The sequence below is a fragment of the Diplotaxodon limnothrissa genome, linkage group LG17 (assembly GCF_057381915.1).
Source record: "Diplotaxodon limnothrissa isolate DT_005_m linkage group LG17, D_limnothrissa_male_GT1.1, whole genome shotgun sequence".
Classification (NCBI taxonomy): Eukaryota; Metazoa; Chordata; class Actinopteri; order Cichliformes; family Cichlidae; genus Diplotaxodon; species Diplotaxodon limnothrissa.
The window spans coordinates 6,438,697-6,451,326 of record NC_140612.1 but is presented as its reverse complement, the minus strand read 5'-3'; the positions used below and the strand labels follow the sequence as shown (position 1 = coordinate 6,451,326).

Here is a 12,630-nt window from a genome sequence, read left to right as displayed (position 1 = left end):
CCAAGTCACTTTCAGTCTGGAAGTTTGGTAAACAACCTGGAATAGTGGAGAGTGTGGCTACGTTATCACGGGGTATTAGTCTGAGCATTTGGCTCATAGATTCAGAGTTACTCAGCTTTGTGTACTTAGGTGTCAGTGCTTTCACCAAACCACATATACATGGCAATTTAAGCTGCAGCTTTTGGGGGTGCAGCCTAATGCCTACTGAATATCTACAGTTCCCACATGCACACACATTCATGTGTTTGTTTTCATCATTCTTACTCTTCTTCTTTTTCTCCACGTCGCTTCAGAAATGTCGGTGAGAATGTCCAACCTTGATAATGAAAGAGATGAGAGGGATGAAGACAGTCACGAGGACAGAGGAATCAGTGAGTGTTGTCTGATGTCGTACTGATCTACGCTATATTGCCAAAAGTATTCACTCATCCATCCAAATCATCTAATAGAGGTGTTCCAGTCACTTCCATGGCCACAGGTGTATAAAATTAAGCACCTAGGCACACAGACTGCTTCTACAAACATTAGTGAAAGAATGGGTTGCTCTCAGCAGTTCAGTGAATTCCAGTGTGCCACTGATAGGATGCCACATGTTTGATAAATCCAGTCCTCACTAGTAAATATTCCACAGTCAGCTGTTAGTGGTATTATAACACAGCGGAAGCAGCTGGGAACAACAGCCACAGTCAGCCACAAAATGGTGGAATCACAGAGCCTCAGATGCTAAGGTGCATAGTGCACAGAGGTCACCAACCTTCTGCAAAGTCTGGTACTACAGACCTCCAAACTTCATGTGATTAGCTCAAGGTTAGTTCATAGAGAGCTTCATTGAATGGACTTCCATGATGGAGCTGCATCCAAGCTTCACATCACCAAGCATAATGCAAAGTGTCAGATGAAATGGTATAAAGCACGCCACCACAGGACTGCCAGAGGATTTGTTCTCTGGAGTGACAAATCACTCTTCTTCGTCTGGTGTGGGATTATTATCTAGTGAAAAGAACTCTTAATGCTTCAACATGCCAACACATTTTGGATAATTTCATGCTCCCAACTCTGCTCCCAATATGGAGATGGCCCACATGACTGTGCACCAGTGCACAAAGCAAGGTCCATAAAGACATGGATGAGCGGGTTTGGTGTGGAAGAACTTGACTGGCCTGCACAGAGTCCTGATCTTAACCCAACAGAACACCTTTGGGTTGAATTTAAAGGGAGACTCTGAGCCAGGCCTTCTCGTCTGTCTTTCTGACCTCACAAATGGGCTTCTGGAAGAATAGTCAAAATTCTCAGAAAGATTCCTAAACCTTGTAAAAAGCCTTCCCAGAAGAGTTGAAGCTGTTAAGGGTGGGCCATCATCATATTAAACCCAATGAATTAGGGATGGGAGGTTCACATGCATGTGAAAGCAGATGAGCAAATACTTTTTGCTACATAGTGTATTGTATCATGAACATTTTGTACATTTATGTAGAACCTTACTTTTTGACAGCACAGGTGCACATCTTCTTGACCCATTTGCTCTCTTTTATTTTCAGTCAGCAATACTCGATTCATAGCTGCAGTGATCGAGAGACACACTCACACTCCCGAGCGGAGACGGAGGTACTGGGGGCGGTCCGGGACAGAGAGTGACCATGGTAAGAGAACCATTTGGGCACGCAGAAACCTGGATATTTACGATGAAGCTGTGTGCAGCTGTGACAGCGCTGTATGTCAGTGCTGATGGAAAGCGGAACTGAGTCAGTCATACCTGAAATGTCAGCAATGCTGTGTCAAAACAAAACCACTGATTTAACTATTTCGAGAGTTCCTGATTCTTATTGATAGTTGCAGTTTCAAGAAGGTTGGCGCAAAAAAGCCTAAATCGATCCCAGTCAAGTCATTATGGTGGCTGAGGAAGCCTGTAATGAGTGGGTGTTGATAATTTAAGTAATAGTTGCCTTAATTCTGTGTAAGTCTTGTATAACAACTCAGCCTAAATGAATGTTGTTTACGGAAAATGAATCATCCACTGGTTACAAAAGTGGACCATACTGTACTTTATAAAGTGTTACTCACATGAGTTTGCCTCCAGCAAAGATTATATTTATATTGCTATAGATGTACATTTTGAATATTGCTATAACATATAAATATTCATTTGCTGTGTGCTCAGTCCTCTGCTGTTCACACTGCTGACTCATGACTGTGTAGCAACACACAGTTCAAATCACATCATTAAATTCGCTGATGACACGACCGTGGTGGGTCTCATTAGCAAGAACGACGAGTCAGCGTACAGAGAGGAAGTGCAGAGACTAACGGACTGGTGTAAGGACAACAACCTGTCTCTGAATGTTGACAAGACAAAAGAGATGGTTGTTGACTTTAGGAGGACACGAGGCGACCACTCACCGCTGAGCATCAACGGCTCCTCTGTGGAGATCGTTGACAGCACCAAATTCCTGGGTGTACACCTGGAGAAGGACCTCGGCTGGTCCCTCAACACCAGCTCCCTGCACAAGAAAGCCCAACAGCGGTCTCTTCTTTCTGAGAAGACTGAGAAAGGCCCGGCTTCCACCACCGATCCTGACCACCTTCTATAGAGGAACTATTGAGAGCATCCTGAGCGGCTGCATCACTGTCTGGTTTGGGAGCTGTGCCATATCAGACCGCAAGACCCTACAGTGGATAGTGGGAACAGCAGAGAAGATCATCGGGGTCTCTCTACCCTCTATTGAGGACATCTACACCACACGCTGCATTCGCAAAGCCACCAGCATTGTGGCTGATCGGACACACCCCTCTCACACACTCTTTACACTCCTGCCATCTGGAAAAAGGTACCGAAGCATTCGGGCACGCACATCCAGACTGTGCAACAGCTTTTTTCCACAAGCCATCCGTCTCCTCAGCAAAAAGGGACTGACTGATAAACACGCACACACACACATACACTAACATTATCACTCAGCTTAACTCAAATACCTCAAAACATTGAGACTGGACTGACTAACCAACACAAAGCGCAAACACACTGACCTACACCACCAAACCATCGCACACACCAACCTGTAAATGCTCTTTTGCACAATATTATTACTAGATATATTATATATTATTATCTTTTTTGCACTAACTTGTCTTGTAGCACCTTGGTTCCTGGAGGAACGTTGTTTCGCCTCACTGTGTATTTTTAAACTGTATATGGTTGAAGTGACAATAAAGTTGAACTTGAACTTGCATGAATTGTCCAGGAAGTGAAGGGCAGACTGCATGCAAGCTCTGCTTCAGAGTAATCTGCCACTAAAGCTGCTTCTCCTTTGTGCTTAAAGGAGGAGGTTAGAGTTTAAGGGAACGATCAGGAGGTTTGCTGAACATAATCGTCTAGGAGAAAGACCCCCAGGGTCACAGAGGATCACAGTATCTCTGCTGACTTGGAAAAAGCTCAAGAGTTTGAAGATGTTGGATAAATATTGCCCATTAAAAGTCTGTCACAGTGGCCTGGGCTAAAAGCAGCGACGCAACATGAAATCAAGTTTGTACTTTATTGAATATAAAACCTTAAAATGATTCATTTAACTACATGGTGTCATAACAGGTCAGGGACCAGACAAAGAGCGATTCATAAGACCCTTATGAAAAGGACACCGAGGGAACAGTTTACCCTGCCCGGGATAGGGTTACCGGGGCCCCGCCCTGGAGCCAGGCCCGGGGAGGGTGCCCGAGGGCGAGCGTCTGGTGGCCGGGCCTTAGTCCATGGGGTCCGGCCGGGCACAGCCCGAAGAGGAGACATGGGCCCATCCTCCCGCAGGCCCACCACCCGCAGGAGGCGCCATAGGGGTCGGGTGCATTGTGTGCCGGGTGGCGGCCAGGAGCGGAGGCCCTGGCGGACTGACCCCCGGCTGCCAAGACTGGCAATAGGGACATGGAATGTCACCTCTCTGGTGGGGAAGGAGCCTGAGTTAGTGCGTGAGGTTGAGAGGTACCGGCTAGATATAGTCGGGCTCACCTCTACACATGGCTTGGGCTCTGGAACCAGTCTCCTGGAGAGGGGCTGGACTCTGTCTCAGTCTGGAGTTGCCCCTGGTGAGAGGCGGCGGGCTGGGGTGGGTATCCTAATATCCCCTCGGCTTGCTGCCGGTACGTTGGGGTTTTTCCCGGTGGACGAGAGGGTTTGTTCCCTGCGCCTTAGGGTCGGGGAACGGTTCCTGACTGTCATCTGCGCTTATGTGCCGAGTGGCAGTTCAGAGTACCCAGCCTTCTTAGAGTCCCTGGGGGGGGGGTGCTGGAGGGTGCTCCACCTGGAGACTCTGTTGTCCTGCTGGGAGACTTCAATGCTCACGTGGGTAACGACAGCGAGACCTGGAGGGGCGTGATTGGGAGGAACGGCCTCCCTGATCTGAACCCGAGCGGTGCTCTGTTATTGGACTTCTGTGCTAACCACAGTTTGGCCATAACGAACACCCTGTTCGAACATAAGAGTGTCCATAAGTGCACGTGGCACCAGGATGCTCTAGGCCGTAGGTCGATGATCGATTTTGTAATCGTATCAGCAGACCTGCGACCATATGTTCTGGACACTCGGGTAAAGAGAGGGGCTGAGCTGTCAACTGATCACCACCTGGTGGTGAGTTGGATCAGGTGGCGGGGGAGGACGCTGGACAGACCTGGTGCACCTAAACGCGTAGTGAGGGTGTGCTGGGAACGTCTAGCAGAGGCCCCAGTCCGCGAGATCTTCAACGCACACCTCCGGCAGAGCTTCGACAGCATTCCGAGGGAGACTGGGGACATTGAGTCCGAATGGACCATGTTCAGAGTCTCCATTGCCGAAGCTGCTGCATTGAGCTGCGGCCGCAAGGTGGTGGGTGCCTGCCGTGGTGGTAATCCCCGAACCAAATGGTGGACACCAGAGGTGAAGGGAGCCACCAGGCTGAAGAAGGAGTCCTATCGGGCTTGGTTAGCCTGTGGGACTCCGGAGGCAGCCGACAGGTATCGACAGGCCAAGCGGAATGCGGCTCGGGCAGTGGCTGAAGCAAAAACTCGGGTGTGGGAGGAGTTCGGAGAGGCCATGGAAAAAGACTTTCGGACTGCCTCGAAGAGATTCTGGCAAACCGTCAGACGTCTCAGGAGGGGAAAGCGGTGCTCTACCTGCACTGTGTATAGTGCTGGCGGAGCGCTGCTGACGTCGACTGAGAAAATTGTCAGGCGGTGGAAGGAATACTTCGAGGACCTCCTTAATCCCACTGACACGTCTTCCGAGGAGGAAGCAGAGTCTGGGGATGAGGGGAATGACCCGCCAATTTCCGGGGGCGAGGTCACTGAGGCAGTTAAACAACTCCTTGGTGGCAGAGCCCCTGGTGTTGATGAGGTCCGCCCCGAGTTCCTGAAGGCTCTGGACGTTGTAGGGCTGTCCTGGTTGACACGCCTCTGCAATGTTGCGTGGAGATCAGGGGCAGTACCTGTGGACTGGCAGACCGGGGTGGTGGTCCCCATCTTTAAGAAAGGGGACCGGAGGGTGTGTTCCAACTACAGGGGGATCACACTCCTCAGCCTCCCTGGGAAAGTCTATGCCAGGGTGCTGGAAAGGAGAGTTCGTCCGTTAGTCGAACCTCGGATACAGGAGGAACAATGCGGTTTTCGTCCTGGTCGCGGAACACTGGACCAGCTCTTTATCCTCTCCAGGATACTTGAGGGTGCATGGGAGTTTGCCCAACCAGTCTACATGTGTTTTGTGGACTTGGAGAAGGCATTCGACCGTGTCCCTCGGGGTGTCCTGTGGGAGGTGTTGCGGGAATATGGGGTGTCTGGCCCATTGCTACGGGCCATTCGATCCCTATACAACCGTTGCAAGAGCTTGGTTCGCATTGCCGGCAATAAGTCGGACTCGTTCCCGGTGGGTGATGGGCTTCGCCAGGGCTGCCCTTTGTCTCCGGTTCTGTTCATAATTTTTATGGACAGGATTTCTAGGCGCAGCCAAGTGGCGGAGGGCTTTCGCTTTGGTGGCCTCAGAATCTCATCTCTGATTTTTGCAGATGATGTGGTTCTGTTGGCTTCATCGGGTGAAGGCCTCCAGCTCGCACTGGAACGGTTCGCAGCCGAGTGTGAAGCAGCGGGAATGAGGATCAGCACCTCCAAATCTGAGGCCATGGTTCTCAGCCGGAAAAGGGTGGAGTGCCCACTCCGGGTCGGGGATGAGTTCCTGCCACAAGTGGAGGAGTTCAAGTATCTCGGGGTCTTGTTCGCGAGTGATGGGAGAAGGGAGCCGGAGATCGACAGACGGATTGGGGCTGCAGCTGCAGTAATGCGGACGCTGCACCGGTCCGTCGTGGTGAAGAGGGAGCTGAGTGTAAAAGCGAAGCTCTCAATTTACCAGTCGATCTACGTCCCTACCCTCACCTATGGCCACGAGCTGTGGGTAGTGACCGAAAGAACGAGATCGCGGATACAAGCGGCAGAAATGAGCTTCCTCTGAAGGGTGGCTGGCCTCTCCCTTAGAGATAGGGTGAGAAGTTCGGCCATCCGGGAGGGGCTCAGAGTAGAGCAGCTGCTGCTCCACATCGAAAGGAGCCAGCTGAGGTGGTTCGGGCATCTGACAAGGATGCCCCCTGGGCGCCTCCTGGGTGAGGTGTTCCAGGCATGTCCCACCGGGAGGAGGCCCCGGGGCAGACCCAGGACACGCTGGAGAGATTATATCTCTCGGCTGGCCTGGGAACGCCTTGGTATTCCCCCGGATAAGCTGGAGGAGGTGGCTGGGGAGAGGGAGGTCTGGGCCTCTTTGCTTAGGCTGCTGCCCCCGCGACCCGGCCCCGGACAAAGCGGATGAAGATGGATGGATGGGTGTCATAACAGATCTGCAGTTAGCTCTCAGTTCCTGCGCTTTGGAGCATCTCCTGGCTTGTTCTTTTTGTTATATCACAGTTCTGAACCGTGTTTTCTCTTATCTTTAGCTCTGGAAGAGCTGCTCATGTTCACTGTTAACGTTTGTAGAACTCGCAAGTCTGACGCTCAATGTGGATGGACAGTTTCACCCACATGGGCACTTACCACCTACATGTAGCATCACTCCACTTCCTGGCAGTGAGTGTCTCGGTTAGATGTTGCATAACTGATGATGCCAGAGAGAAGAGGGATGAATATGAAGAGAGGAGAGTGGGCTAAAATGTAACAGAACGAGCTTGTCTGCTGTGTGCTGCATACAGTATTGATTGTAGGAACAGTGGAATGTGGTTCTTTTTCTCTACTTCCACCTCTCTTTCGTGCAGTTTTTCAAGGATTAGATGTATTTATTTGATACAACATTTGATTATCATACTCTTGCCGTAAAGATTAGAGTGTAATGCAATGATGTAAACTGGCTAATACCACAAGCAGTCTTAATATTTTGTGCAGCTGAAGATGGGGAGGGTTTGTAAAATGAAACATGGAGAACAAGTGGGGAGATGGGGAGATGCAAAAATGATGAAATAAGTAAAAAGCAAGGGCAAGAGGACAGGAAGAGAGAGGAAGATGAGTAAGAAATAATGGAAAGAGTGGGTGTTAGTCCATTAGTGAATATAACTTTACACATACACAAGCATTATTAGCTTCAAAGTTGCTGCTTGTCTCTCATCAGTCAAAGGTTCCTTCCCACCATTATTCAGTCACTCAGACTTGCACACAAGCCTATATACAGATCACCAAAAACAGACCATTAAATCTGCTGAATGACGCACAAACTCTGTTTGCTGTGTGGTCCGCTTTAAGGATAAGCTTCCAGGCAACAGTTCAAACCAGCCATTAAGGAACGTGTGCTGCATATAGCCATATAATCTCCAAGTTTAATCCACACACCTGGCAATTTTCAGTCTGTTTGTACTTCAAACATTTGAATGCTATGTAACCCAACAAACCTTTAGAACTAGAATAGGAATGTTTAACCTTTAAGAAAAGACAGAATGGCAGTGGCCCCATCCTGTATTAGGTATCGCGTATATAATTGTCGGCTGTTTACATTGATATTTATGTATAATCTACCTATAAATTATAAGACAAAAAAGCTTAATTACTAATGAATTACGACTAAATATGATTTTGAACAGTGTTTAAAAGTACATGTTTACCTGGTCACTGAAAGAGGGAAGGGCATGAGTTTTAAAATGTTGGTACAGGTCAGACACTTCACTTAACATTACTATTAATAATAATAATAGAGCATTTTAAGTAAGGATTAAACTATTAAAAAGTATTGTTTTGTAATAGTTTGAAATTTTGAATTTGCTTTCTAGCTAAGATCTAAAATTTAACTTTTGATTATATAGCTAGTAGCTTAGCTTAAGTTAGCTAATCACTGCATACAGAAGTCTGGCACCAAACTCCCCATAAGACAAATCTGATTTTATTTTTGCAACTAGCTTTATAAGAAGCAGTGACCAAAAAAGGACAGCCATAATGGATTTTTTTTTTTTTTTTTTTTATAAACTTTGGACAACACGAAGGCTAGTTGCTTTACTCTATATTGACGCTAAGCTAATTGGTTATTAGAGCTTTATTCTTAACATCCATATGAGAGTGGTATCAATGTGTTTGTCTAATTCTCACCAAGAAAGCAAACAGGTTTGCCAAGTTTTTCACCTGTTTAAAGTTGTTAGAGGAAAAATTGCAGTTCTATCTTCAAGGCATAATAACATGGTAGTTTAGCTCGGCCTCCCTTCATCTCATGACATTAAGTAGGATTTGATATCCTCTACCTGGTGCAGCTGTAAATGGTCAGCAGTGCACAGTTGGTGGTAGATTTACCTGAAGCACTGGGTTATTGCTTTTGGGAAAACTGGGAAAAATTGTGACAAAGTTGGCACCTTCCATGTCTGGAACTTCTTTGTCTGTTGTCTTAGGCCAGCTAATCTTTGGAGGATCAGGAAAAGAACAGTATAAATAAACTTACATACAAGTCATTCCCTTACCTGAACCAGTTGTTGGTTATTGTTAAGAGGAAGATGAGAAACATCACCTTAATGCCACACTGGATTGATGCTGAAATTTGTTTTAAAGAAGATATAATAATTATAATAGTAATGATAACAGGTGTTATTTCAGGATATCTGGTTTTCATGAGCTATAATCCAAAATCATTAAACAAAAGACAGCTTGAAATATTTCACTTTATTTGTAATGATATTATGAAAAAAACTTTTTAAAACTGCATTAGTAGAGTTCTAACATGACTGGTTTATTGTTTTGAGTGAAGGGCTTTTTAGCATCAGTAGGTTACCATTACTGTTGTGAGCAGCAGTAATTGTAGGCTTGGACCTGGGCTTTGGTATAGCAAATATTAAGCTGGATTGCTGCTGGAAAATATGAACCCAGCAGCCCTGCAAAACTGATCGCTCTCTGATGGTTTAGATGTTCAAGTGTCAGATGTTTTTCAGATAGAAAATGGTTATTCTGACATAAATTTAACGCAGGGCCAGACCCGTAAACACACATACTTCTAACCCCACTGCCTGCAGCCCGCGTGCCACAGATGCGTTCGCGTGTCTCTGGAGGTTTAATGTTTCATCATCCAAAATGACAGTGATTTTTCTATAAATATAATCATAGAGGCTCTCAGGCTTACAGGGTTATTTACTCAAACAGTAATAACAGATTGGTGTTCCACAGAGCAGCACGGCTGGTGTCTTTTCAGAAGCTGAAAAAGATGGAGATAAAGGACTAAGGAATGTGGATTTATTTTCACATAGACTCTAAAAAAGCATTTTTAGTCACACACTGTGTTTTTAGATGCTTTTTTATGGGCTTCAGGGTGGTGAAATCCACTTAGTGCAGATCCCATTTATAATCTAACGTTTCCATTTAGGTGAAAAATCAGAAATAATTACTAAAGAGAATTTATTTTATAGAAATTGCCCAAAGTAGAAGCTTTGCTGGGCAGGATGCAAATAATTGCAGTCCACAATCTGTGAGAATCATTACACATTGACCTAACAACCAAAAGGTCCCCGGTTTGATCCCAGGGAGGAGACGCAAATCATCTTTGGGGCAACTGGTCTAAACAATCTGCCCAATCAAACATGAAGAGCTGCCTGCTGTGACGACCCTTTATGAATAAACCCAAAGCTACAGTATATGGTAGCTTAAAGCAGTCAACAAGTGACCTCTGGAGTCGGTGCATTTCGGCCTGTCATGTACTTCTCATATGGTTTCTCAGTGACTGCACTTCCCTGTTACTAAGTTCAGTTAGCATTGTGCACCAGGAGCCATGTCGGCCCATTTTTCTGCCTCCTCGGGCTAAACGTGTGTGCGAGATGTGTAAGAATGAGATCATAAATATGCATGTTTTTTTTTAAATTGTTATTATTTCAAACTGAGCTGAAAACATAAGGAGTAAAAAAAAAAAGCCCCTGGGGAATGTTTACTTGTTAATGTGCCATCAAATGCCACCAAATAGTGCCGTCAAATAGCTTGTACTGCACTCAGAAACATTATGAGCTGCCGTGTGCTCACGGGAACGTTTCTGTGCTGAATATTCACGATCGGAGAGCGTCATTAGTTAGCTGAGTTGTTACATTTTATGGTGCCTTCCCATTTCTATTAAAGCGGAGCGCAGGCGTCATTACCGACAGGTCCACATGTGCAGGGACTGTTTAGTTTTGCTTTGCCACGCTGCCTTCTTCATTTAGTTTCAAACTTTGAAACATATATTTAAGAATTTTTTGCTTAAGATTTTAAAATTGCCCAGTAGTTTTGAGGGAAAGGATTGTGAAATAACTCCATCCTCTGCACTTCTTTTTGTGTCCAGGCTACAGCACCATGAGCCCGCAGGAGGACAGCGAGAATCCGCCTGGAAACAACGACCCGCTTTCGGCCGGCGTTGACGTTGGCAACCACGATGACGACCTGGACCTGGACACTCCCCCGCAGACGGCGGCATTGCTCAGCCACAAGTTCCACCCCTACCGGCACTCGCACGCGCACCACCACCCGCTGCACACCCATACGCATCACCTGCAAGCAGCGGTGACGGTGCACAGCGTGGACGCAGAGTGCTGATCCTCCTGAAAGGACCGGAACTGTTCTTTTGTTTTGTTTTTGTTTTTTATTAAACATAAAAAAAGACAGTGGTGTGTAAGTAGAGAGCACACACAGTTGGAGGGAGACGCCACAGGTAGACTTAGTGACGCTTCAAGATCTCATTGTGCCATCATCTCAGTCTTGAGCCCTCTTTCATTTAACCACATTTAAAAGCGGACACGTGTACGCGGCCGCACTTGGGCCAGTGGATGTAACCAAGTGGGACTTCCTGTTATTTTTCTGAAGGACTCGAGATTAAGAGCACGTAACAGCCTTCAGACGCAAACAGAAAAGCTGCATGAGCCCATTTTTTGGCTTTCACTGAGGACGGGACACAACTGGAAGCTAAAAGCCTTCTTGGGGGAGGTCAAAGATTGTTATTATTCTCCAGGACCAGTGGATTTTTACAGTACAAGCACTCATGTCGGACCCCTTTTTAAAACAGGGCTAAATCCCGAACTCCACACAGGTTGGAACATTTATGGAAACTGTGGGACATCTCTGAAGGGGAGTGAAAATACTGCATTTTTGAAAAGTGAACTGGATCTAGTGAGATTCTAAAACAGCCTCTATTTCAACTTTACTCTCCATGAAGAAGCTCTGGAGTTTGTTTTATTCTTTTTTTCTTTGTTTTCTCTGAAAAGCAGCTGCCTTTATCCAAAGCAGTGGCTGCTGGTCTGACACACAGCAGTGTGGCACGATATCTGGACTTTTCCATGAATGTTTGTGAACTTCAAAGTAGGAAGAAAAGGCTTCAATATTCACAGAAACGCAAGAAGAAACACTTTAAAGAGGAAAATATTATTTTTCTACTATTTATTAAAGGTAGATTTTCAAGAGAGGAAAGCAGCGCAAATATGACAGCAGTTGGGGTGCATCAGACACACCGGCCCACTTCCTGCAACCAGTGCATTAATTTTTGGGACTCATTATTTTTCTGTTTTTTTTTTGTTTTTTTTCCTTTCTTAAAATATCTGTGAATTTATTTTTGAATTTTAAGAATATCAGTACTATAACAGGGATTATTCTCATTTCTTTTTTTACCAGACCGAGGGATTCCAGTGCAGCTCGTTTGCATTTTCTTTTAAATGTTCTGTTTACTTTCTTTCAGCAGGAGCATAATTGAATAATCTCCTTTGGATCCCCATTTCTAAGTGCACTCAGCGGTCAGTCCATGAGGTACACTGGTCCAGGCACAACAGTCCTGCTGTAAATTCGACTTTTATGACACTTCATTTCACTGTTCATTTGATTCTGTTTCTCCATGCTGAGGTCAAAGGTGACATTTCCCCCCTCATGTACACAAGTAGGAAAACACTTCTTACTCTAGAGCCTTACCTTTTATGATGAAAGTATTTTCTTTATGAAAGCATCACCAATATTTACAGCTTTTTAAAGATCAGTGTTAAAGCAGGGCTGTTGTGTTGAATTGCACCATCTTGTTCTGGCGTACCTTAAAGCGGCCTCCCAGTAGGGAGATCTGCTCCTGTTCAGACTTGCTGGAAAACATCCTCTTTGTGATCTCGTCATGTTTTCGAGAGGTAGAACTTCTGTATTCGCTGCCCTTTTTTTGAGCCTCCTGGGGACTGGGCGAGGACG

The 12,630-nt window shown here is 46.1% G+C and overlaps 1 protein-coding gene across 1 annotated transcript in view; it reads left to right on the top strand.

The window, feature by feature from the left end:
- Positions 1–11,187, top strand: part of cachd1 (cache domain containing 1) — a 110,997-nt gene extending 99,810 nt beyond the window's left edge. The window contains exons 25-27 of the mRNA XM_085375651.1: positions 294–371; positions 1,539–1,640; positions 10,760–11,187. Coding sequence (XP_085231777.1) covers positions 294–371; positions 1,539–1,640; positions 10,760–11,010 — 431 coding nt within the window. The 3' untranslated portion in view covers positions 11,011–11,187. The remainder of the gene's footprint in view (positions 1–293; positions 372–1,538; positions 1,641–10,759) is intronic.
- Positions 11,188–12,630: the final 1,443 nt, after the last annotated feature.